Here is a 25038-nt window from a genome sequence, read left to right on the forward strand (position 1 = left end):
GACCCTGATAAGCCCCTACTTGTGCTTTTCAGCCATTGTGTCCTGCAGAGAGCACTCCAAGAAACCGGACAGCCCAAGCCGAACCAGAGGTGTTTCAAATACAAATGCTCCATCAGTTTTGACAAACGTTTAAAAATAATGAGGACCTGAAAACCCTACCCTTCTCCTGATTTAGTAGCTCTGTTCCAGGAACCAGGGGGCCATAAAACCTTCTGGCGTCCCCTTATCTCCTGGAGCCATAAAACAATCTTGTAACTTGTGGTACATTCCCCTTTGACATCCCCCATCCCCTGGTGCTCACAGCCTCTGCCTTTAAATACTCTTTTTCCCAGCCTCTCGGGGTCGACACCTCTGTCTCCTGCGTGGGATATGTGTCGGCCCGGAGATCTCTGTAATAGGTCTCCGTAATAAACCTCGCCTTTGCTTATTACATCCAAAATGGTCTCTCTGTGTCTGGGGTCCGCGATTTCCCAAGACTTGAGTAAGGGTCTCTCTGCGTGGGATCTTTCACAAGCTTCTTTCTAGCTTCATTTTTTTACATTTTTAACATTCCACACAATAAACATACATTACTCTTACAATTAGGTGAAAAGACATTAAGAACCCCAAAAAATTTCAAAGGAAAATGAGTATTTATTCATTTTTATTCAACGCAAATGGAGTTGTTCTGTGCTTAGAACAAATATACAGGAAAAACTATCACACAGGAAAAAAGAAATTTACTTTATTACACTAAAAGGTAATAAGACTCATAACATTTCCACACAGTCACACAACTGGAAATGCAACTGCACAACTACCATACAGAGAGAATAATGGTTCATGTTATTAATCAACAAAGAATCAGACGTCAAAACAGAATACAACTTTCACTTATTATTATGGGACTACAGAGTTTCTTTTTTGGTATTATAGTTTTTTAATATAGGTCTTTTGAGTTTCTTTTCTAAGTTTAATATGCTATCATAGCAAGCAAAGAGAAAACAGAGCTGTTTTTGATGACTTGGTACTGAGAAATTAGCGTATGGGAATACTTTAAAATATATAAAAACACTGTATTCACAAAATTGATCACAGCACTATTCGTAATACTGAAAACTTGGAAATAACCTAAATTTCTAACAACTGAAAGAAGGTTGAGAAAATTACAATAAATCAATGCAATAACATATATTACCAGCAATATGAAATATCTGCAAAAATCACTAGTAGCCATACATGATGTTTAGAGAGAAAGTAAGAGCAGAAGTTGTATTATAAAAAAACATAGAGGATCAATAAATGTAAAACATTCATACCCCAAAAAGGACAAGATATGGCAATCTTAGTATAAAGCACTCAGACATTTTCTTGCCTTTAAATGCATTTCTGCTTTCCAATTGTTGTATAATTAACATATCAAACTCATAATGAGAGAAAAATGCCTTTTAAAAAGTGAAGCAAATACCACATTTTTTAAGATGTACTCAAATTCCCCCCTCATACAGTCTAGAGAGTCCTGACAGCCTCAGCCTCTAAGCAGGGGGGTAAGGGAGCCAGGTTATGAAGAATGGCAATGAAGGGGTTGGAGCAAAGAAGAAGGGACAAAGGCTGGAAGGACCAGGGAGGTAAGGATTGGCAAGGAGAGTCAGCCAAGGGAAGGGGCATTGTGGAGCCAGGGAAGACTCTGACTGCTCAGCGGAGGTCTTGCTAGACCCTTAGTAGGCACTGACGGTGTTCTTAAAGGGCAGGGGTCAAGAGGGATTTTAGGAAGACACATGGATTCCTTCAGGAACGGGGGAGGAAAAAGGAAGGGAGGTAAATTTCTTGGGAAGGAAAGAAAGAAGGACAAAAGCAATGGTGATGAGAGTGGAAGGAAGAAGCTGATGGCCACAACACACTCTAGGCCGACTCTGCCTAAACCAAATAGAGTTTGCTCACTGTGGGCAAATACACGACAGTAGGAACCTGCCAATCACGGTGAACACTTCTAGCTCGAATCCAGGGCATCTCTGTCCAGTCTGCTATGATGGGAAGGTTCTAAGTGTAAATTATAACATACCAGAAATCTTTTCAAATGTTATTTTGTGTCAACTAATTTAAATTTAAATAGCCATATATATCATGTGGCCACCACTGGCCTTATAACTACAATGAAAACAGAATTCAGGTGAGTTTAACACTAAAACTGTGCTTTGGGACATTAAAAAAAATGAAGTATATATACTATGATCAAACAGAAATAATAAATAGATAAAAGATAAAAACTTGTGTCAAAATCTGTCCCTCTAACCATCAAGTAGGAGAAACAAACAGAGCTAAACAAAATGAAAGCATGCTGTGAGAAATTTCTAAACTAAATTGTAAAACTGATGCTGAGTGGACATCATGAGAGCCATAAAGATCAAGAACAAGAAAAGACGGTGCAACAGTCAGTTTCTAGACAACAGACCAATCTGGGGATCAGGAGAGATGAATGGGACCATCAATCCCAAACCAGCAATGCAAACTGCTGTTGCCAAGACAGCTACTTAATTGCTCAGGGGAAAACAATGGATTGTCAGCTACCAGTCTTCTACAGGCAACTGGGAAAAACAACGCTGTCTCTGAAATTTTACACTGTTCAAAGTAATACCTTGACTTTTTGGTTACAATTTAATACATGTCAATAATTTAACTAGCTATTTGTTGTATTTTTGTTTTAAAAACATTTGCCTTGAACACGGGCATTTTTAAGAAAATTATTGAAATTACTCATTTAAATACAAAAGCAAATACAAAGAATGTTGATTTAGAAAGCTGTGGACAGCTGGTAATGGAGCAGTTCTCACCATGTTAGACAAAGGGCTTCTCTTTGATGACAGCAATGAAATAACTTTATCCTCACTACATACCCTTCTACTTACTTTTGTACTTGCGAATTTAGAACTACATTCTGGACATTACTTATACCTTATTAGTGAAAAGTTTCCATAAGCCTCAAGATAATTTACATTTCATAAACATGTTTTCTTTAGCAAAAAGTAGAATACCTCCTGCCTCCAGGATACATAGATATCTGCAATTCTCTAAATAGGAATATGAATACAATTCTGAATGATTCAAATCATGGTAATACTTCCATTTTAAATGCTTTTCATTGTGAATAATAGAATTTTTGGCAGATAGCCTCTGAGTTCAATAGTTGTACTATTTACTAATAAATTATTATTTAGGCCAGAGAATATCAAAATAGTTAACTGAATTTCCTAGCTTTAACTATAATTTACTAAGCATTATTTAATGACAAAACACTGCATTGATCATCTCATGGGTATTTTACCATTGATTTTGAAATCTGTAGTCTTAGGAACTAAGTAATAATTCTAGAAACAACTTTAATTTTACATATGAGAAAGAAATGAATCACATGTTAACATGCTTGACACACTGGGCTACTTAAGACATATGGTTACTATATGAAAAGCATTAAATTCAATAAGCAAACAATTTCTTGAGTAAAGTATTATGTCTGGTTAGCATGGTCTTTAGATATAAAGATATGATTTTACTTTAGTTCACTTTGCACTTGTATAGTAATGAGCTATGGGAGCTTTTAAAAATGGAAGTTTTAGCTTAGCCCAAATCCAATGGCAAAATCTAACTTAAGGACTATAGGAAAAGATCCATTGCCACCTACTCATAGGCCAGATTGCTGATTCATGTTTTGATTGTTTCCCACTCAGGTTATGTCTAATACAACGGGTAGGAAAAGATACCATCTCTAATGCCTCCTTTCACCATAAAGACGGGGAAGGGGACGCATATCTGCTCTCTGAGGCTGGCAGAACTCAAGGTCTCAGTGAGAGGAGAAGACCTCCATGTTGGGAGTCATTATATACATTGTGATCCTGCAGTGGGTCAGAATCGACAAAATAGAGTTCCCCAGCATGGATATCAGAAAAGTTAGCCAGAAACTCAGTAGGACTGAAGCCAACCCACACAGTATACCTATAGTCTATGGTGCGTATGGAGTATCCCATGACCTTTATATCTTTTAAGCTTGGCTTGTCAGAATTCCACTGAGGGAAATCTGCAGGCCGGGGATACTGGCTGTAGGCAATCAACTCCCGGGGATTACCAAACAAGTATGGATCCTCTTCCAAGTCATGGAGCTGCAAATACCTCTGGAGATTATGGCCTTCTCTGCACAGCTCAACATGAAAAGAAGGGATGGGGCACCAAGGAGGAACTGGCATTCCTGCAAGTCCAGCGAGCGTGGGGAAGAGAGACACAAGTTCTACGAGGTCCTCAGTGCGCCTGCCTGAAAGAGGAAGCAGCATAGTTGCATGCAGTACACTGCAGAGCCTGGCTGAGCACCACCCGTTCCCCATCTCTTCTTCATACACAACATCCACTTGTTTGCAAAATCAGCTTAGAAGTACTACTTCAGGACTTCACTCTTCACTATGACACCCATCCCACGGAAGGAAAATGATAGTGCTTCTGGTCAGCTAGAAGCATTTTAAACTATTTAAATTAAATTTTAGAGCAAAATACTTTATTCAGACAAGTTTAATCCATTAAAGCTCTGCCCACTGTGTAAAAGTCTGTTGAAGATTACTCATTTCATTTCTAAGTGTTTGTATTTGATCCATGTTTTCTTTTTTAACATGGTAAAATACACAAAACATGGACTTCACAACATTGTAGTGGCAATACATGTATTCATACTGTGTCATCATCGCTATCACTTTTACAACTCCTTGTACAGCTCTGTCTCCACTGTCTCAGAATATCACCATCAGTAAAACCAAAGAGCTGGCCATTTTCCTACTACCATCAATGGGTAATACTCTCTCTACTTTCTAACACTATGGATTTGACCAGTAGAGATAGCTTGTGTGAGTCGTCTCTGATGTATTTGATCCTATGTGCCTTTGTGGCTTATTTGCCCTTAACATAATGTCCTCAAGGCTAATCTAGTCTATAGCATACACTAGAATTTCCTTCCTTTTTAAGGATGGATAATATTCTACTGTATGTCTATAACATACTGTGTATATCCTATTGTATGTACATAGCACATTGTGTATATTCATCCAATGATTGACAGGTATACTACTACTGGAGAAGGGGGAGAGTCTGACCAGCCCAGCTGTTCACAGGCCCCCTCTTAGAACTGTCAAGCTTCCTGCAACTGTGTAGAGAACTCTAGGGACCTAGCTTTTATTAGTCATCACCCATGTTGATGTGGGCTTTTCTGCAATGCAGGTGCTTTTGAGTAATTGGTGCTCCTGTGAGTAAACCCTCACTCTTAGTCCTGTTAGGAGCTCCAATAAAACTCACTAGTTGGCTCCCAAGTACCACTGTAATTTAGAGGTTTTATATTCTGTTTTGATTTTCATCTTTGCAGTGCTATGGATAGAAGCACATCCTAGACATGAACTCTACCACTGAGCTATATCCCCATTTCTGCTTTGAGTTTGAAAATGGTTACGTGCAGTATTATGAGAAAGAAGACTCTAGCGAACCAAGGCCTCAAGCAAGGTGACTTTGGAAAGTTGCTATAGCAGAAGTCTGGTGACAGTGAAACAGAGAATGGGCAGAGACAGATTCTGAAAGGAAAGGATGATGCTTGCTGCTAGACTGCATAGTACATATGGAATAAAGAAAAAAAGAAAACATGGGTTGAAAAGACTCTGAACATTCTTTTTTTCAGTACCAGGAACTGAACCCAGGCACTGACTTTGCATACTATGCCTATCTAGGAACTGAAATAATGGTAGACAAACACTATACCATTGAGCTACATCTCGAGCATGCATTCTTGTTTTGGTTTGGTTTGCGGGGGGATGGAGGGTTGTTTTTGTTCTTTTTTTAGGTGAGTTCTCAGTAAATTTCAGAGGCTGGCCTCACTTTGTATCTCAGACATGTTTTAAGCATGTGATTTTCATACCTCAGCTTCTAAGGAGCTGTCATTACAAGTCTCTGTCTACAGGTATTTTGGTTGGTTGATTGGTTAGCTGGTTGACTGGTTTTTGATTTTGTGGCCTATGTGACAATTGACATTTCTAATTGTCAAAGGTAAGGATGAAGGTGAAGCAGTGTAAGTTTAGCTCTAGGCATGTCAGACAGACTAGCCAAGTGGGACAAACTATTTGAAATACAAATTGAGGTTGAGAGAAAAGACGAAAACTAGAGATTACACTTGGAAAATGCTGGCTGACACTACAATACAGGGATTTCTAATTTTCTAAGTGTCTTCCAAGTTTCACAAAGGACTCTTACCTACCATATTTGTCCCAACAATCATTAACTATGCCTTGAAAGTGTTTAACATTTCTCTTGGTGTTTGGAAAGAAACATGCAACATGTGCAAAAAAGAAAGAAAACAAAGACACACAAAAATGGATAATCTAAGCACGAAACTCTAGAAAGGCCAGCATGAACCTGAGATCAATTCACAGGGCAGAGAACAAAAGTGCAAGACTCAAGTGATAAAGCTGGAGCCCGGGCCAGCCAGTCCTGAAAGGGGGCAAGTCGGTAGAATGCAGCTCACAGAAAAGCACTCTACAAAGAAGGATGACACTGGAAGTATACGACTGCTGTCTGAAAGACTATTTGTCACATAGAGTCAGGACACAACTCTTAAGAACCTACACCAGCCACCTCACACAAACAGAAAGAGCATGTAGTTCCCTGTATTGTAGTGTCAGCCAGCGTTTTCCAAGTGTAATCTCTAGTTTTCGTCTTTTCTCTCAACCTCAATTTGTATTTCAAACAGTTTGTCCCACTTGGCTAGTCTGTCTGACCTGCCTAGAGCTAAACTTACACTGCTTCACCTTCATCCTTACCTTTGACAATTAGAAATGTCAATTGTCACATAGGCCACAAAACCAAAAACCAAGCAAGCAACCAACCAACCAACCAAAAACAATACCTGTCCTTCACTACAAATTACCTGAATGTGTTTTCATAGTTCAATGAGCTCCAAAATTGAAAATACCTCCTGTAAAATTACAAAGTACCCCCAAAACAGGGGATATAAAACATGTACATGAAATATTCCACTTGTGTGTTAGAGAGACTTTGTCCCAACAGTATATAGCCATTTCCTCTAAGGTCTGTTATGCTGTTGTCACTTCCAAATAGTCCTCCCACCTCTGGAATGTCACATGCTCCTTTGGCCCCCTAGACTTCCCAAGAGTCCCTGTGTGCAGTAGCCATTCTTGCCAGCTCTGGATTTGCCGTGTATTCCCAACCTAGAGATGGGAGATGCTAAGAAATATGTGCATAGCAAACAGCACTGAGAATGAGTTCCTACACACCACAAAGAGGGAGAGCTTGTGTGATAAGGCAGTTCATATATACAACAAAGGTACTCTCATTGCTAGGCATTACTACTTCTGTCTGTGTATACCTGCACCCATCAATTCTGAAGCGGGATCAAAAGGGTCCTGGTAAGGAAAGAGCTTCTCTCCTGCTGCAGGAAGGAGGGCTGTCTTTCCAGGAACATAAAACATCAGTGGTACACGGGTAGTGACATCAAAGTTGCTGTATTTGGCCCATTCTCCGTGTTCACCTAGGGCCCATCCTGGCAATAAGAAAGCACACAATATAAGAAAATGAGGAATTATACTATGCTTTGCTTACATTAAAGACCATTTCATTCCTCAGTGTAAAGACCAGAGGACACTAAACCTCATAACCTAAGGAAATCCCTCTAGACTTATGAAACATAACTCACATAAATTCCTGTTATTCAAAGGCAGACATCTGTTCATAAAGAAGAAACCCTCCAAAGGGGCAACCGTAAATTCCTATAGTTTTGAAAAAATAAACTATACTTTTTAAAAGTAAAAAGAAATTCACACACACTGCATTTTATCAGTTTCAAGAGGTTTCCTCTGCCTAGGTAGGAATCTGTCCACACTTTAGTGCCGATTAGGCACATGATCTACCACTCAGCTACACTGATAAGCTCTTCCTGGATAGGAGGGACCTGAGAGGCAGCCATTCCACTACTGTGCCCTCTATCAGGGGCCTCGGATTCTTTTTTTGGTTTTTTTTTTCTATTTTTTTTTTATTTTTTTATGTTATGTAAGTACACTGTCGCTGTCTTCAGACACACCAGAAAAAAGGCATCAGATCTCATTACAGTTGGTTGTGAGCCACCATGTAGTTGCTGGGAATTGAACTTAGGACCTCTAGAAGAGCAGTCAGTGCTCCTAACCACTGAGCCATCTCTCCAGCCCTTGGGATTCAGGTTTTTAATACCAAGGTTGTATGAACTATATAATTGTGCACAAGACAATTTGATTTTTTAAATTATTTATTTTATGTACATGTGTGTTTTGCCTCTCTCTCTCTCTCTCTCTCTCTCTCTCTCTCTCTCTCTCTCTCAGGTTTTTAATACCAAGGTTGTATGAACTATATAATTGTGCACAAGACAATTTGATTTTTTAAATTATTTATTTTATGTACATGTGTGTTTTGCCTCTCTCTCTCTCTCTGTCTCTCTCTCTCTGTGTGTGTGTGTGTGTGTGTGTGTGTGTGTGTGTGTGTGTGTGAGTGTGTGTGTGTGTGTGTGTAAGAGCCCCTGGAACTGGAGCTACAGAAAATTCTGAAACTGCCATGTGGGTGTTAGGGATTGAACCCAGGTCCTCTGGAAAAGCAGCCAGTGTTCTTAAACAGAGCCATCTCTCCAGCTCTTATCCTGATCTTAACATACACATTAACACTTTACATACACATCCGTATGGAAGACAAAAAAAAATAATACAAATTTTTAGCTCCAAGTAAGAAAAAGAAATTCTTAGCATTCCTTTAAAGGCCCCATTCCAAAAGATAGTATGACTACTACAGGTTGGGAATTCTCAACCTGCTTCCATATAAGCATGCTTTAAAGACAAAAGTACGTGACAACAATTGTGTGTGGAGAATTTCATGTTGTAAAAATGACCGCAGACACCAAAAGCTTGCATGCACTGATGGGAGCACTGGCATACACCTGTACTTTCCTTATCATAGTCACGCTCGCTGACTTTTGCCAGGAGAGGTTGCAGAGACTAGCCTGCAACTTCTCTTCTTCAATATCCAGACAATGCTGGAGCTACAAACAAGGGCCACAGCCATTAAGAGATTGTGCTCATTATGCTAGAGATATAGCTCAGTGGGTAACAACTCTTGCTGCTCTTCCAAAGGACTGGAGTTCAGTCCCTAGTACCTAAGTCAGGTGAATCACAACTGCCTAAAATTCCAGCTGGTCTCCATACACGTAACAGATACTTAAACACAGACACACACACAGACAGACGCACACACAGACAGACAGACAGACAGACAGACACACACACACACACACACACACACACACACACACACACGAGAATAAAATAAATTGAAGCTGGAGAAATGGTTCAGCAGTTCAGAGAATTCCCTGCCCTTCCAAAGGACCCAAGTTCAATTCTAGCACCCATGTCGGCAGTTCACAACTGTCTATGGCTCCAGCAGCAGCGGGTCTGGAGCCGTCTTCTGTCATCTGCAGGCACTATCCTCATGTACACACACCAACACGGAGATACAGACGTAATTTAAAAATAAAACATTTTTAAAATGTTAAGAGAGACAAAAACAAATCCTCTTTCATAAGCAACTAAGAAAAAAGGTGCAGCGCATGCCTCCACTCTCACAGATCGGTGATAGATCCACAAACAACTAAGGTGCTTTTAAAAGCACCCCATGATCCTAGATTCAGAGCACCCCTATGTACATGGGAATTTTTCAAAGTGTCCTTTGTAGGAAACTGAGATCCTCAATTCACCAGCACACTGCAAAATGCTTACCATGATCAGACATGAAAGCAATAATTGTGTTGTGGGCCAGACGGAGATCATCCAAAGCACTCAAAAGATGCCCGACCTGTGTATCCAAATAGGACACAGAAGCAAAGTAGCTCTGGCGGATTTTCCGCTGAAATGAAAAAAAATTATAAGAGTGAGAACAATTTTAATTACCTTGGCATACAAAATAATCCCAACCTCTCCATTCACTGATTGATGCTGTTCTTAGCCTAAACCTAATGTTCTGTTTCCTACCGTCTACAGCCCTTTGCCTGCAGAAGCCAGATTAACAATCGGCAGAACCAAACTGACATGTTTGAAATTTAATCAGCTTTTATATTAGGATCCAGATCATGGCAAATGGATGCATTTACTGTTCCTTTCTGTCTACTCTGCACATTCAGGACAGTCCCCTACAACTGAACATCTAAACAGAAAATGATCCCTTAATCCTTGTATGGCCAGAGCCACACATTCTCTGATGAGGGGTATACCAGAGATACCACTCAGCTCAATTCAAGTCACCAGATACTTGAAAAACTAGAAATGGATTGCCTCCCAGCCACAGATACCAAAAGTCCATAACTAAGATTTGGGAATGCCGTCTCTAAAGTTCTTCAGATATCTGCACCCTTGGCTTGCAGTAGTCACTGTGCACTGTCTCCATCCGTTTCTGTAGCTATCTTCCCTACCTCGCCCTTTTCTCAAAAGGATAACAGTCATGTTGGACTAGGGACTTGATCAGTATGACTACATCTTAACATAAAGCAGGTCATATTCTGAGGTATAAGGTGTTAACAATTCAGTATATCTTTTGGGGGAGAGACACAAATTAACCACAAATAATGACCCTGAGCAGGCCTTTTAGGTGACCACTTTCTTACCTAACAAGAAGTGGAAATTGATAACTTCATGAACCACTGTTACCTGATTTCTAATAAACTCTCAATGGGCAAAAGAACAATGAAGGAAAAGAGAGCAGTCGAAGTCCTTAAACCCAAAAGTGACTGTTAGGACAAGTTGTCTAGATCCATAAGTAAGGGGCCAAAAGCCCTTCCTGGACCGACTCCTCTATTATTGCTTACAAGCCTTAAGGCAAAAGATTATTCTTCCTCGCATACTAACCCCCAAGCAGTAACAAGCAAGATAACCACTTACCAGATCAGCCCCATCTTCTGCCTTCCTCAGGGGCCCTGCCCTATCAGATGGACCTGTCAGCTGCTACTTGTCACCGTTAGGATAAGGGCAGTCATAAGACTTGCCCCTTCATCTGATTGAAGTGACAAATATCTATGCCTACAGAAGGATTATGCTGAACCTCTGCCTACATACAGTTCTTAGTAAATACACTTTTCAGTCTGGAGCCTAGAGAACATTAGATGTCTTGGGGATCAAGACACTTCCTGCCTATGTTAGTTCTGGAAAGAAAGCAACAAAGAAGTAGGCATAATCCTCAGACCTGCTGAGCCACCCAGCTAATAAGGTTACAACTACACATAAGTAAACATACATATTATCGGAAGGACAAAGGTTGAGACATGGAATGAGCCTTCAAGTTACCTGGCCTGGATGAGGGAAGACTTCACAGAGGAGTTCCCATGGCCATCACCCAAATGTGACAGAACATAACAAGGAAGAGACCTCACCAAACAAGCAAAGACGCTCTAAAGCAGCAGTTATTATGCACACAACAGACTGGAGTTATGGAAGAACAAGGCACATTCAGAGCAGTGTATTGACATAGGAAGGCAGACAAGAAGCAGCAGCTTAGGAACAGATGACATAGACTTGGCAGTTCTTCAAGGGGGGGAAAGTCTCAGGTTATAGGCCAAGAAGCAGTTTCAAGACATAAAGGTAATATAGGCTGCAGGTTAGTAAAAGTCCTGTGGCAACCACAGGGCAGGTTCTAGGGGCTTTAGATAAAACAACACCAGGCCATTCCTGGTGCTTAAGAATCCAGAATGCTGAAAGAAAGGCAGAAAGGTACTGTGTATGTACCTGTGATCCTAGCACTAGGAAAACTGAGGCAGAAGGATCACCATGCATTTTTGTCCAGCTGGGGCTATAGTGAGAACCTGTCTCAAAAAAAAAAATAGAAAAAAATTTAAAAAGCACAATGTACTTTAGCTGCCCAGAAAGATGTGTTCACAGAACAGGGCAGACCTAAGAGGAACATGGGGATATCAGGTGTGGATACAGACAAGGAACATAGTGTCAGAGGAAGATGAGAAAGCCAAGGGTGACAAATGTTCACAGTAGCAACAAAACAGCATGATTTGCTGCCATCTGATAGAAGGGATCGAGTGGAGAAAGAAAAAAGGCAGAGAAAGATTAGAGGTCTGGCCATGTGGGACAGAACTGGGGTCTCTATGATCATCTGCCTGGGAGTGACTCACAGGAAGGCAGACCTGTGTAACTGAATGTCAAGAGGGATGCCTAGGCTGAAGGAATACTTCTTGCATCAACCTAACGGCACAGATGAAGCTAACTGGGCAGAATGAGAAGAGGGCAATATGGGGGACTGAAATTGACCAGGGAGCAATACCTAAGTGGGAAACACAGGAGGGCCCTGTTATGCATACTGAAATAGAGGAAGGACAGAAAGGTTGGCAAGGAAGACCAGGAGTTGGACAGCTTATATTAGATTGGAGAAAGTGGCACCGAGCTTGGGTAGTGGGGTAGAAACTTAAAAGATAGAATTTGCCACCAAGGTCAGTGTCTGCCACAGTAAGAATTCTTAGTGATCCAGGGAGACAGAAGTCCATGCAGAGAAAGATGTCGAACAAACAGACCAGGAAGACCATGGATGTAGCCAGAATAGGATACTGTTCACTACCCTCCAACAGTAGTTGATAGACCAGAGCAGCAAACAGAAGACGACAGAACCTAGCAGATGTATCAGACATGGTACAAAGGGACATAAACAGACAGAGATGCTACAGAGAACTTAACAAGGAATAGACCTCACCAAACAAGCAAAGAACTCCACTGGGCAGCTGAGAACCTCTGCTTAGCAGCAACAGAGGTTGTCTCCAGCAGTTCTCACCGCTGGACTGCCTCATGATTAGGATAGTGCACATGGAACAACTGTACTAAGAAGAACACAAGAACAAAGAAAGTCACACCATCGGACTTCCCTCCCTAAGGAGTGTGGCAAGAAAGGTAACAAGAATGTCAGGCAAGGAAGCTACAAGGAGAAAGGGTTAGAGCCAGGCTTGTGACCAAGCAAGTAAAGGCCTAAGCACAAAGCCAGGAGCTGAAGGAAGTACAGAGGTGATGTTTAACAAAGGCATCCAAAGCTACAATAGGCCAAGGAGCATGGCTCAGGTTCACAGAGGACGAGGTGTGGTCCTATATACAAGATCACCCGAGTGACAGTAAGAGCCATGCCATCTGCTGTGTCCAGTAGTTAGGAGTATAAGGAAAAGACACAGAACATGAAGGGGTCCTCTCCGTGTAGCCGATGCTAACCTTGTATACTTCCACAGATCCTCTCCACGATTCACTGAAAACTTCAAGTCAGTGTCTCACAGAAAACTTACCCATCTTGCTTCTGTTTGATTAAGGAAGGAAATAAAGCACAGTGACTTCAGAGGTCATGCCATTGCCATGGGGTGAACTGAAAACAGTATTTCTGAACAGACAAAGGCAAGCATGGAAGTTCGAAGTTATGGGTCCATGGAGCTGAAGCAGCTCTACTTGTCACCAGCTGCATTACCCACAAAGCTGCAGGGCAGTTTCCTCACCTAATAACACCGAGGTTTTCATCCAGCCTGAACATGAAAATGCTTAGAGGCTTTCCTGGCACCTAGTCTATTATACAGGGGCATATTAACTGTCTGTCACTAATAAAATAGGAATAGACCTAAATCTACATTTCAAACCATCGTGTTATCAGACAACAAGGCGGCACATGTGTTGCTTTCCAAACTCTTTCTATTTGTATTTAAAACTCAGGAATCAGACAGTTGTGAGGAATTTACAGACCTCATCCTGAACTCTGGCTGTGTAAACTCTGGGCCAAATAGCTTTGGACAATGAACAAGATACCTTTATGTGTCAGACTCACTTTATTTTAAAAATTTAATCTCCTTGCAATGGTTCTCAAATCACTGAGTGTATCACAACCATCTGATATGCTTTCTGAGGAAATGTGGTTTCTTTGACTTTATCACCAGCTCTAGGGCTGGGAATATAGTTCAGTAGTAGGATACTTGCCTAATGTATGTGAGGCCCTAGGTTCAACCACTAGTAGTGCAAAAAATAAAACAAGAAGAAAATAGGGAGGAGGAGGGAGAGAGAGGAAGAGAAAGAGAGACAGATGGAGATAGAAAGGAAGGGAGGGAGGGATCCTTATGCCACTTTAGGCTTTCCCATAGAGGAAACAAAAGTACCAGCAAACTAAGGATTCTGGGCTTCCATACAACTGCAAACATCCCAACTGTGACTAATATTAATCCCCCATGGGCTAGGGTGGTTTACCCAAACTATATCCAATCTTTGTGCCTACTTATAGCAACTCTGGATGCTACCTTCTGAGGAAGCATAAGTACTAATAAGAAAACTTGATCTATACAGTACTACCCATGTCAATACTAACAGAAACCCACTGCCAAAAAAAATCGTCAGGAAGGGTTTTGGTTTTTGTCTTTTTGAAACAAGATCTTACTATTTAGTCCCAGACTGGTCTTGAGCTCCTTGTATAAACAGGTTGGCCTTGAATTCAAAAGTGGCCTCACCAATGGTATCACACAATCAGTGCCCGACATAACCCCCAAGCATACCACTACTACCTGAAAATCCACAGGAATTGGTCCATAGGGAACACTGATGTTTAAGGCTTGGACATCTTCCCGCTCCCTGATGTCCATCCACGGGTTGTAGGCTACAGGTGGTAGGCTATCAGGAACATGGGGATCAGGAGCCAGGGTCATGTTTTCCAGGGGATACAACTTCTGAAATTCCTAGGACAAAAAGTATACAAAGCTGCTAGGTTGCTAGTCTGAAAGCCTATGATACATTTACTTGGTGCCAATGCTTCCCAAGTACTCAAACACCCTCATCTGTTGTACCTTTGGATCAGAACACAACAAAATCCTAAAACACATTTCTGACAATTATAGCAGCAACTACTGTCCTGCCCCCCACCTTAGTTCTAACATACAAATGTGGGAATGAAGCACAGTGGGTTCCAAAACCCTCCCACAGCTTCAGTGAGTCATGAAAAGTACTCACAGGACTTAGCAGATGGTCCTATTTACTACAGTGAAAACATTTCAAACCCAATCAGAAAAGGAAAAACAAACATGGAGGAAAATCTAGAAGAAACCAATGACCAGCATCAGAGTCCTTTCCCAGGAATTTCACATAGGAGGCACATACTGTCCCAACATGTAGAAAGACAGTACATGTAAAATGCTGCCAACTGGTGAAGCTCAATAAAGCTGCAATAATGCTTCTGACATGGATCTCATCACGTAGGCATTCTGCCTGAACCATAAAATTTCAAACTTCCTCAAGGCAATCGATGATTCAGTATACCATGCCTGCCAAAAACCACTTAGGCACTCCCAAATCAAAGTTCCTACTTGCCAGACAAGGGCCAGCATTCTAAGCAGACTTCTGAAAGGCTTGCAAGCTAGGCAGCTTTGTGAACTCGGTTCTACATGGAAGCAGAAGAGGCTGAACATCACAAGCTTTTTCCAAAGATGCTGAGAGCTCGGGCTATGAGGGCAAGATCCCCAAGGCTCATCAAAGAAGACACCTACAACATCAAAGGGCATACTTCCCAGTCTATACTCTCACTTATAACTAAGAGACATTCTTTATAAAGTGAAAATGCTGGGCTGCTCAGGCCCAGGAAAAAGAAAGCAGAGAAATCCTGGAGAAGATTATTAAAAAGGACTATACACGGTAAATGACATAGAGAAGCATAGCTTTGATGTGGTCACAGCAATTCTGTCTCCTGTGCCCCTGGATTCTAATGTGACAGCTTTAGGGAGGACTGACAGTTGGGCAAGAGGGCTTCATGCTTCCTGAGATTATCTTCTAAACAGCATCCCTTGGCTCCTGGTAGCTTTGTGTCACCCTCTCCAACATCGTTCTGTAATCCCACCTGCATAATGAGTTCAAACAAAAGAAAGCAAACCTCTAGTGGAGGATAGTTCTCATTTGTACAAGATTCTTTAGACTTTTGCTTTGTTTGGTTTTTGGTATTTTTTTGAGACAGGATTTCCTTATGTAGCCTGTGTTGGAACTCTCTATGTAGACCAAGCTGGCCTTGAACTCACAGACATCCGCCTGCCTCCATGCACCACCAACAACCAGCTTCTTCCAAAACCCTTACATGTTCTACGAGTACTTCTTGTTTTTGAACTATGATTACCATCATTTCAAGTACACTAGGAAGCATCAGGCATCCTGGTAGGTTATGAACACCTTCAATACATAAATGCCTCTCTGGTGAATAATTAATACAGATATAGTGACAGTTCTACCTTAGGGTATCTGAAGGGGATGTGTGGCTTGTGATACCCGACCGCCAGGAAGAAAGGACTGACTGACGTTTTCATCTTTTCCAACAATCGAATGGCTTCCTCTGTGCTCTGTTTGTCAGGCAAGGTACCCTCAGGCACATCTGCCACATCCACAGGACAAAGCAGGTTGGTGTGGAGTTTTCCATCTTGTCCCTTACATGTCTTTCAAAACAAAATATGTAACATCCTATTAAATTCAATAAATAGAAATCCTGACAGTTACACACTGAATGAACAGCACATCACCAGCCCTCAAGTTGTTAAGTCACTCAGAGCAACATTGAGAGCAGAATTGAACCAGCAAAGGATTTGTCCCCTCTCCAGATGGGGGCAAAAGTCACACAACCCTCAGTTTACTGCTGTGAATTGTGTCTCCAGACCATAACTAATTAAAAGATACCCAAATAAAGCATCAAAAGGATATTAAAAGGATATGATTCTCAACACAAAACTTCATCCAGAGTGACCATCACAACTCCATTAAGTGAACTGATCACACTATTGCTTAAAGTTAAGGTTTGAATTCATTACTTCTGTGTATACATATTTATGTGTGTGCCACTGCACATGTAGGGGTGTAGGTGAAAAGCAGAGGTCAACCTCAGTTGTCCCTCAAAAGCTACTCAGCTTGTGTTCTGAGATATTAGACTAGGCTGGCTGGGCAGCAAGCTCCAGGGAGCTGCTTATGTCCCCAACACCGGCTTCTTGATGGGTACTAGAAATTGAGCTCAGATCCTCACACTTCCAAACAAGTACTTTACTGAGTGACCTGTGACCTTGACCCAACATAAGGTTTTAGAATAAGAAATACCCTCAATCAGCCAGGTATGGTAGCCTATACCTCTAATTCCAGCAGCATGAAGGAAGCGGAGACAGGAAGAGTCCAAGTCTGAGGCCGGCCTGGGCTTCAGAGCAAGCTCCAAACCAGCCTGTCTGTACTATGTAGTAAAAAAAGAAGTAATCTCACAAAAAAGTATTCATTGTACCTATCAAAGCAATCCCTAAGGATCCTAATGCTTGTCTCTATAAGACATCACAACAAGCAAAAGCTACAAACATCATAGCATTACCAGCTTAGAAGAAAGTACAATATATTTAATAGTTCATTTGCTAGACAAGAAGACAGTGCTTCCTCAGCCCTAGGACAGACCTACCTTAGTGTTTTCATACTTCTCGGAGGATGGATGATAAGGTGGAAAAGACCAACTATATGGATAATCATCACTGTGATTGGAAGATATACCTTAAATGGGAAAAAATTGTTGAATAAAATGTGAAAGGTCTTTCATTATCTTACTGCCAAATTAAAATTGAACAACTATGCAAGTAGCTCCTCCCCTCTTTGGTCCTCAGTTTCCTCACCTATAAAATCAGGACCTCAAGATACAGAATATTTCCATTAAGATCAACTGCCCAGGATTTTAGTAATAAGCATCTAACTTCCCAATTAATTACTAAGCCTTGCAAGTAAGCAATCTGTAAAAAACAGAGAAACTTATCCCTAAATCTACTCATCGGAAAACATATCAAGGAACAGCAGAAAAGTCTTGTTTGGTTTCCCTTCTCAAAGTATAACCTCTTCTCTAGAAAATACTCACTTCCCTCCAGATGTCCTCAGGCAAGCTGTGTTAGTACCAACCTAGGAAGTTCAACTAATAATCAACACAATATCATTTCTCATAAATTATTTTCAAGACTGGGCCTTTTTAAAAACTGACTGCTAGTTCCAACCTGGACTGCCAGCTAGGTTCCTAAAGACAGCTCCTAAGCCCATTGGTAATAATGATGTACACAGGGCTCTTGGAGACACTCAAGCAGTCTCCTTTGTGAGAAGTACCATCATGCCCACAGCTCTAGCATATGAGCATATTTCACACTCACGAATGCCCACAGTAGCATGTTCCCTTGCTTGTGCATCAAGAACACTACAGTCCTAGCATCCCAGATAAGGACTATGAGACTCAAAGTCAGCCACATGGCTAAGAAGTAGAAGCACTTAGACAACGACCAGATGCCCATAGCCCTGATGTTATTTCCCAGTGAAGTCATGTCTGCTTCCATAGATGCTCACATCAGTGAAAAGCCAGAAGCCTGATAATTATGCCAGACTTCTATGCTGTCATTAAAAATGAATTTTTCAGGAGTGTTATATAATGGGAAATATTTACTCTCACTCATCGTGTAAAATTATAAAAATAACGTAACCACAAATTGGAAAAATACTATGTCCAGAAAACAAGTATTTTTTTCCTTGCTTCATCAAAGGCAGCTTTCTCCAGGGCAAGGCAATTACACATTTACATTTTTTGGTTTCTTAAAATTCTTGAAATCAAGAAATCATGTGATTCTATTATTTGTTTTAATGTATTATTTATGCTTCATTGAGGACATAAATATCTACTTTATCAGGTAGTATTCAAAGTCAGAATTTGAAACCCAGCTGACTTCCTCTTTCTGATATTACTCACAGAGAAAGAGATAGCTTTCACCAAGCTGCAGCCCATACAAGTACACACAGTACCTCTGGACATTTGAGGTCCTCGGATGATGTTGCCTCACCCCCAACTTTATAGACAGGCATCCTGCAAGGCTCAGAGTTTTAAGGACCACCCTGAACTGCCTCTCCAACAGCAACTACATGAGTCTGACATCACCTCCAACTTCTAAAAGGAAAACAGTTTCTTTTTTATTTAGAATGTGAACATAAACCTAGGTTAAAGAAATGTTGTTTTGTTTTGTTGTTTTTTTAGAACGGCATCAATGAACCAGTTACGTAAGCCTGTCAGAGAAAAGACCAGTACAAGGATAGTCCCAACCCAGTATCTAGGCACAGAAACGGAGAGCCCAAGCTTTGGTAATTGAACAGTACCAGGGTGAAAGACTTTCCCAACCGACATGGTCACGTAGCCATTCTCCTTGAAGTATTGGGGGATGGTGGAAAAATTTCCAGAGTGTACCCTCCAGTAGGAATTGAAGTCATACAGGCGGGTGGTGTCAGGCCTCCTCCCGGTGAGGAAGGAAACTCGACTTGGTGCACACACTGCTTGCTGTTAGGGAACAGAGGCAAATGTCAACAATGTCACAGCCAAATGTGTCTGCAGTCTTCATGGTAACTAAGCAACCTCTCTAGATCCTCAGCAACAGCCTGGCAGCTGAGTCACGGAGATGTCAAAGCCAACCAAGTGGGATTTTGGGCCTCGCCCAAGGTACTAAAGACAGTTGTCCTCCCAGCAATCAGGCTCTCAAAACAGCAACGGTATGTGCTTTCCTATGCAATGGCACCCCTAGGTACCCAGAAAGGGTGATACTCAGAGAGAGTAGCCCTGAAAAGAGGGTTCAGGGAAGACAACTGCCATGGATAGATGACTGACTCTTAGCCACCCACAGCTGGCAGACCCACAAGTTGGATTTTCAGCTCTAGTCAGTTCCTGTTTCTAGCTGAAAGCTAGCCAAGCCTGTCTTAAGCATGTTAGGGCCAGGGCATTGTCTACGCCCAAGGAGAAGGGGAAACCCTGCAAATACGATGGTCCTTGTCCATGCAGGCCTTCATTTTCTAAGCCCTGCTTTCCCCTTCCAAGAAGGTCAATAGAGCAGTACCATGCATCTCAATAGTGTGTATAAACAAAGAGGCATATACCCTCACCTACAGGTCCTTGGACATACCTGAGCAAAGGCATTCTCAAAGACAATGCTATGGGATGCCAGTTGGTCAATGTTTGGGGACCTCACTAGCTTATCTCCATAACAGCCCAGGGAGGGGCGGAGATCATCCACGATGATCAGAAGGATATTCAGAGCATCTGCACAGGAAGGAGGGGCTTTGGTTATATCACATGCACTGACATTGAAATCCCCCCTCCCTAGGGTAATGAAAGGATCAAGGCTAGCCCCTGCTCTTTAACAATCCATCCAGAAAAGGGGTGAACAGGGCTCTGCTCCAGCAAGGGCTGGGTTGAGTACACAAAAGCCTTAATCCAAGGTTTGAGTGTTATGTTTCAGTCCTGTCCCCACATCTAGGTGAAGAAGAAAGAGACAAAGAGACAGAGATGGGAGGGGAATCAAAGAATAGAGAGAAGGAAGGAATGGAAGACAGATGGAAAGATTGTAAAATGAAGGAAAGGTGGATAGAAGGCAAGAAACAGGAAGGAAAGGAGTGGATGAAAGGGGAAAGAAAGGAACATGGACGGATGGCGAGCAAAGAACTGTTAAGAGACATGTAATCTGGGCCACACCCATGTGTATATGGATAGCACAAACTGGACTCTGGGTCATAAAAATAAAAAAAAGGAATGAAGTTGGAAACAGGGTATATCTGGGTGGAGTTAGGAGCAGTGGGGGTGTTAGAAAATGCATTTATGAAATCCTCAAAAATTAATGAAGGAAATGATGGAGAAAAAACATGAAGGGATGGAAAGGAAGGGGGGAGGAGGAATGGATGGATGAAAGATAATGCGGGCTAAATAGACGGAAGGAAGGAAAGATGGAGAGGAGTGGAGGAGTGAAAATGTGGGGGGAAAGGATGAAGGAAGAAAGAAGAAATGATGGATGGAAAAAAAAACATTAGCCAGGACAGAGACAAGGTTGGATAAGACTGGGAACAAGGAATTGGCACCTGTAGCAGAGTTGCCTTGCGCTGCGGACACCAGGGCGATACAGAAGAAGCCTAGCAACAAGCTGAAGCTAAGCTGGCGCCAGGTAGTTGGTGGCGGCGGCGGCGGCGGCGACATTTCTTCCTCAGCACAGCCTTGCGAGAAGGTACGGCTACATCAGGACCATTAGGTAGCCGTAGCCGCCGCCGCCGCCGCCGCCGCCGCCGCCGCCGCCGCCGCCGCTGCCGTCGTCGCGGCCTCCACAGCCCGCGACTGTCTCAGAGAAGACTGCGCGACACCGACGCGACGCCTCGGGCCCGAAGGCCCGGGCGCTGGCTTGAACGCGACTGCGCTTGTGCAACTCTCTTCTGCCCCTCCCTCTGTGGGTGGAGCCTGATGGCGCCGGAGGTCCGAGCGTAATCGGTCGCGGTGGGCGGAACCTTAACCGGAAATACTGCTACTGCCGCTTTCCCAGCGTACTTTTTAATGTAAACAGTGGTGACTGGAGATTTGATAATCCAAAGGTTTTGCTATTGAACAAGCTTCTTGCCTCTTTGCCTTTGCTAGTTCTGTACCTTTTACCTGGAACTCCTGCCCTGCCCTTATATCTCTATACATCTTAAATTTTCTTTCCAGCCCCATTCTCCAAAGAAGCCTTTTGCAAACTTCCATTTTATACCTAAAAGGATCTCTTTTCCTCTTTATTGGTACAGTAAATCCTTATTAAACACTGCATAAGCGCACACATACAATGTATACTAGGCATTGTTAGTAGTGCTAGAGTTCTCAGTCACTGCTCTGATTGAGCTTAAAATAAACTCGGAGAATGTGCCCGGACAAAATAAAGCTCAGGGGAAGGGTCTTATTATTTTCTATGAGGTAGTTTAGTCAGAACCTCAGTGGTAAAGTAATAGCTGAACAAATATTAGAAGGAAAGAAGCAATCCAATTCTTGTCTGTAAAAAGAGGGAACGGCAACTATGCAGCAGACAGTGATGGCTGAAGTCAGCCAGAAAGAGAATTTTGGAGAGAAGAAAAGAGATGGGCACAGTGATTGGGAGTCAGACTCCTGTGGCAACAATTATCCACTGCTCATTTTTTGACTGGAGACCAAGAAGGATACACCATGTCTTCTTTCTACCAAATGGAGCTCTGGAAAACTAGACCCTTTATTGCTGAGTCGCACCAAATCACCCACCCATAAAATAATCTAGCACAATGTCAAGCATACTGATGAAAAATTTGTGTTTGTTATTGCAAAATAATTGATTGTGGCCTCTTACCTTCTAGGCAACATGTTAAAAACTAAAGGCAATAATTTCTTCTCATATCAACACTGTGCTATATGCAACGAATATCCCTATTACTGTTCAAAACAGAAAATTATGAACACCTAAATTTCTTGAATGAAGGCATTAATCCAGGAAATGTGAGACAGTGTGGCTATCCATGAGGAGCATGCCTCTTCAGGGGGTAACCAAACGACACACAGCCTAAATAACCCCATAGTCAAGTAAAGAAGGATTTGAGGCAAAAGTTACAGGTGATTTCTACTTCTAAAACTGTTTGTTAGACTATTTTCTAATTCACAAACACAGTTTCTGAGGACCCTCACATCCAGGCTTAGAGTGTGAGGAAACATAGGGAATAAGACCATGGGAGACCAGGAATAAGAGCATCCTCAGTGTTTTCCACCATTATGGCCATGGCCATGGTTCAGTTCCAAACAGAAACATAGCAGAGACTCATCTTACGTTACAACCAGAGAGACTCAGAAGCCAAAACACAGAAGGAATTAACCTCAAATATAAGGGATGCTATGGTCTGGTTTAAGGAAATCAAAGTGGCCCATTTGGCTGTAGACTCTCTAGCCTTGAATGATTACTACTATTGAAAAGTCAAAGCTGATATTTTCTAAGTACAACAGACAAATATATGAAATGCCCTCCATGATCTACACTAATATTTTATTTCATTGAACATTTTTAAGGAAATCATGTAACTTCACTAAAATCTAAAATCTTTAACTGAAACTTCACATCATAAAAATCAGGCCTCTGTCAGCTGGAGAGATGGCTCAGTGGTTAAGAGCTCTTGTTGCTCCTGAAGAGGACTGGGGCAGAATCTCATGAGTAACATCCATTCATAATTCCAGTTCCAAGGGATTTGAAACCCTCTTCTGACTTCTGCAATAACTCTAAAACAAAAAAGGTCAATACTTCTGTGTGGCTCAGTGCCAACATGATATACAATAGATACAGCCAAAGAAAATAGGCCAATTCTTTCTATTTAAAATTTACTCAAAAATATTAAACAAACTTCTAAAATGTTAAATTATTTGTGACTGACTCACTTCTCAAAACCTAAGTACAAGGTCCACAACCACACCTGTAACACTAACACTGAGGACAGTAGCATCACTGGGGTTTACTGACTGACAGCCTAGCTGAAAAAAAAGGCCAGGAGTTCCATGTGCAGGGACAAGTTTTGTATAAAAGAAACAAGGCAGACAGTAATAGAGACAGACACCCAAGACCCCTGGCCTCTGAGCATAGGAAACACTTACATGCATGTTCACAAAAGAAAATTGACTCTAAAGTTAAGCATACAGGATGTTGGCAATGGAGTTCCTTCAAAAAAAATCTGTGGAGAGAAAGGCAAACAGGAAGGGAAGACATCAGGATCAGTTGCATCATGGTGTGTGTGTGTGTGTGTGTGTGTGTGTGTGTGTGTGTGTGTGTGTGTGTAAAATTTTGATCATTTTTCATAATCAAGGGTTCAAAGTATGTACATAGATAGAGGAAGAGATAAGTGAACTATAATTTCATCTATCATGACAGGAAGTCAGCAGTGTCTAAAGTTGAGAAAAACACAAGATAACATACAGATATACACATAGGATTTAGATTTAAATAAACTCTCAAAAATGATGTTAGAAACATTTTGAATGAAAACTTTCATCTAAAGATATGGACAGAATGACCTTCATTTTATACTATATGCCAAAACTGCTACCTTTGATTATGTGCTGAATTATTGACCCTGAAAAAATACATTAAAGTGCCAACACTCAACGCCACAAAATATATCATTATTTTGGAATGGGATATTTACAGAGAAAACCTTTGTACAGTGTGTATTGATCCAGTATGATTAGTGTCCTTATACAATAGGACAACTTTCAAACAATTTGAACTTAAAACAGTTGACAGTATCTGTGCTCCTACTTCCTCAGAGGGCTGAGGTGGAAGAACTGCTAGTGCAAGACAGCTTGGGAAACTTACCAGACCCTGTCTCAAAAAACAACTGAAAAGAAACATTAAAGGGCAGGGAATACATCCCAGTGGTAGAGAAGAGGCCTGGCACATAGAAGGCCCAGGGCTCAATCCACAGAACTGCAAAACACAAAGAAAACCATATAGTACAATCTTAGCCAGCCCTCAGAGACACAAAGCGTTTATGCTTTCCAAATAAATGACCTCACCCTACCCTGGGTCCAAGCTGCAGGGTCCCCCTCACTCATGGCTGGAAAGTTTAGGGAAATATAGCATCCTTCACATGCTTCTATATCGTCAAAGATCCTCAGGAGCATATCCAGGGAACTTATGCATCTCAGCTATCCTCAACTACTACAAAAGTCAGTTCTGGAACTCTCTCCAAGCAGGGATCAGGACTCCTCTTGCCCTTAGAACTGTATTGTATCTCCACCTATGGGACAGCCTTAACGAGAATAAGAGAGGACGCAATGAGTAAATTAATTAATCCTCTGTCACCCTGCCATCAAGGTTCAATGTTCTCAGGAATGGCTGTGCCCAGAAACACAAGTCAGTTCTCTGGCTGTCTGAAAACCATGGATGGACACAGCCAGGCCTGGTGACCATGGCTTGTAGCTGCTCAGGCTGCCCTTAGCTGCAGAAAATGAAAGTGAATTGCATCACAACCAGACTCTGATTCTGTCTTCCTTCCCTAAAGGTGCATGTGGAGCCCCACAGAACACAGGAAACGGATCAGGGGATGTGCTACTCACCAGTCCTGACCTCTGCAGAGGGGCTACAGCCCTGGGTTATACATGGTGTCTGACAGAAGGCCACACACACCCTTGCATACTTCA

At 41.8% G+C, this 25038-nt stretch overlaps 1 protein-coding gene across 4 annotated transcripts; it reads right to left on the minus strand.

The window, feature by feature from the left end:
* Positions 1–613: 613 nt before the first annotated feature.
* Positions 614–23514, minus strand: Ids (iduronate 2-sulfatase). 4 transcript variants are annotated; one of them, XM_063280160.1, is made up of 10 exons: positions 20952–21290; positions 20003–20139; positions 19209–19386; positions 17494–17582; positions 16301–16501; positions 14597–14767; positions 12767–12895; positions 9807–9933; positions 7382–7555; positions 614–4282 (listed from the first exon to the last, which is right to left on the minus strand). In XM_063280160.1, exons 1-10 carry the CDS (start codon positions 21064–21066, stop codon positions 3810–3812), a joined length of 1794 nt encoding a protein of 597 aa, XP_063136230.1. In that variant the 5' UTR covers positions 21067–21290; the 3' UTR covers positions 614–3809. The 4 variants fall into 4 exon arrangements, with proteins under 4 accessions (XP_063136230.1, XP_063136229.1, NP_001388114.1 ...); XM_063280159.1 differs by lacking the exons at positions 12767–12895; positions 20952–21290 and adding an exon at positions 23494–23514; NM_001401185.1 differs by lacking the exon at positions 12767–12895 and having other exon boundaries at positions 20952–21277.
* Between the last annotated feature and the right edge of the window lie 1524 nt (positions 23515–25038).

This window comes from Rattus norvegicus, chromosome X (assembly GCF_036323735.1).
Source record: "Rattus norvegicus strain BN/NHsdMcwi chromosome X, GRCr8, whole genome shotgun sequence".
NCBI lineage: Eukaryota > Metazoa > Chordata > Mammalia > Rodentia > Muridae > Rattus > Rattus norvegicus.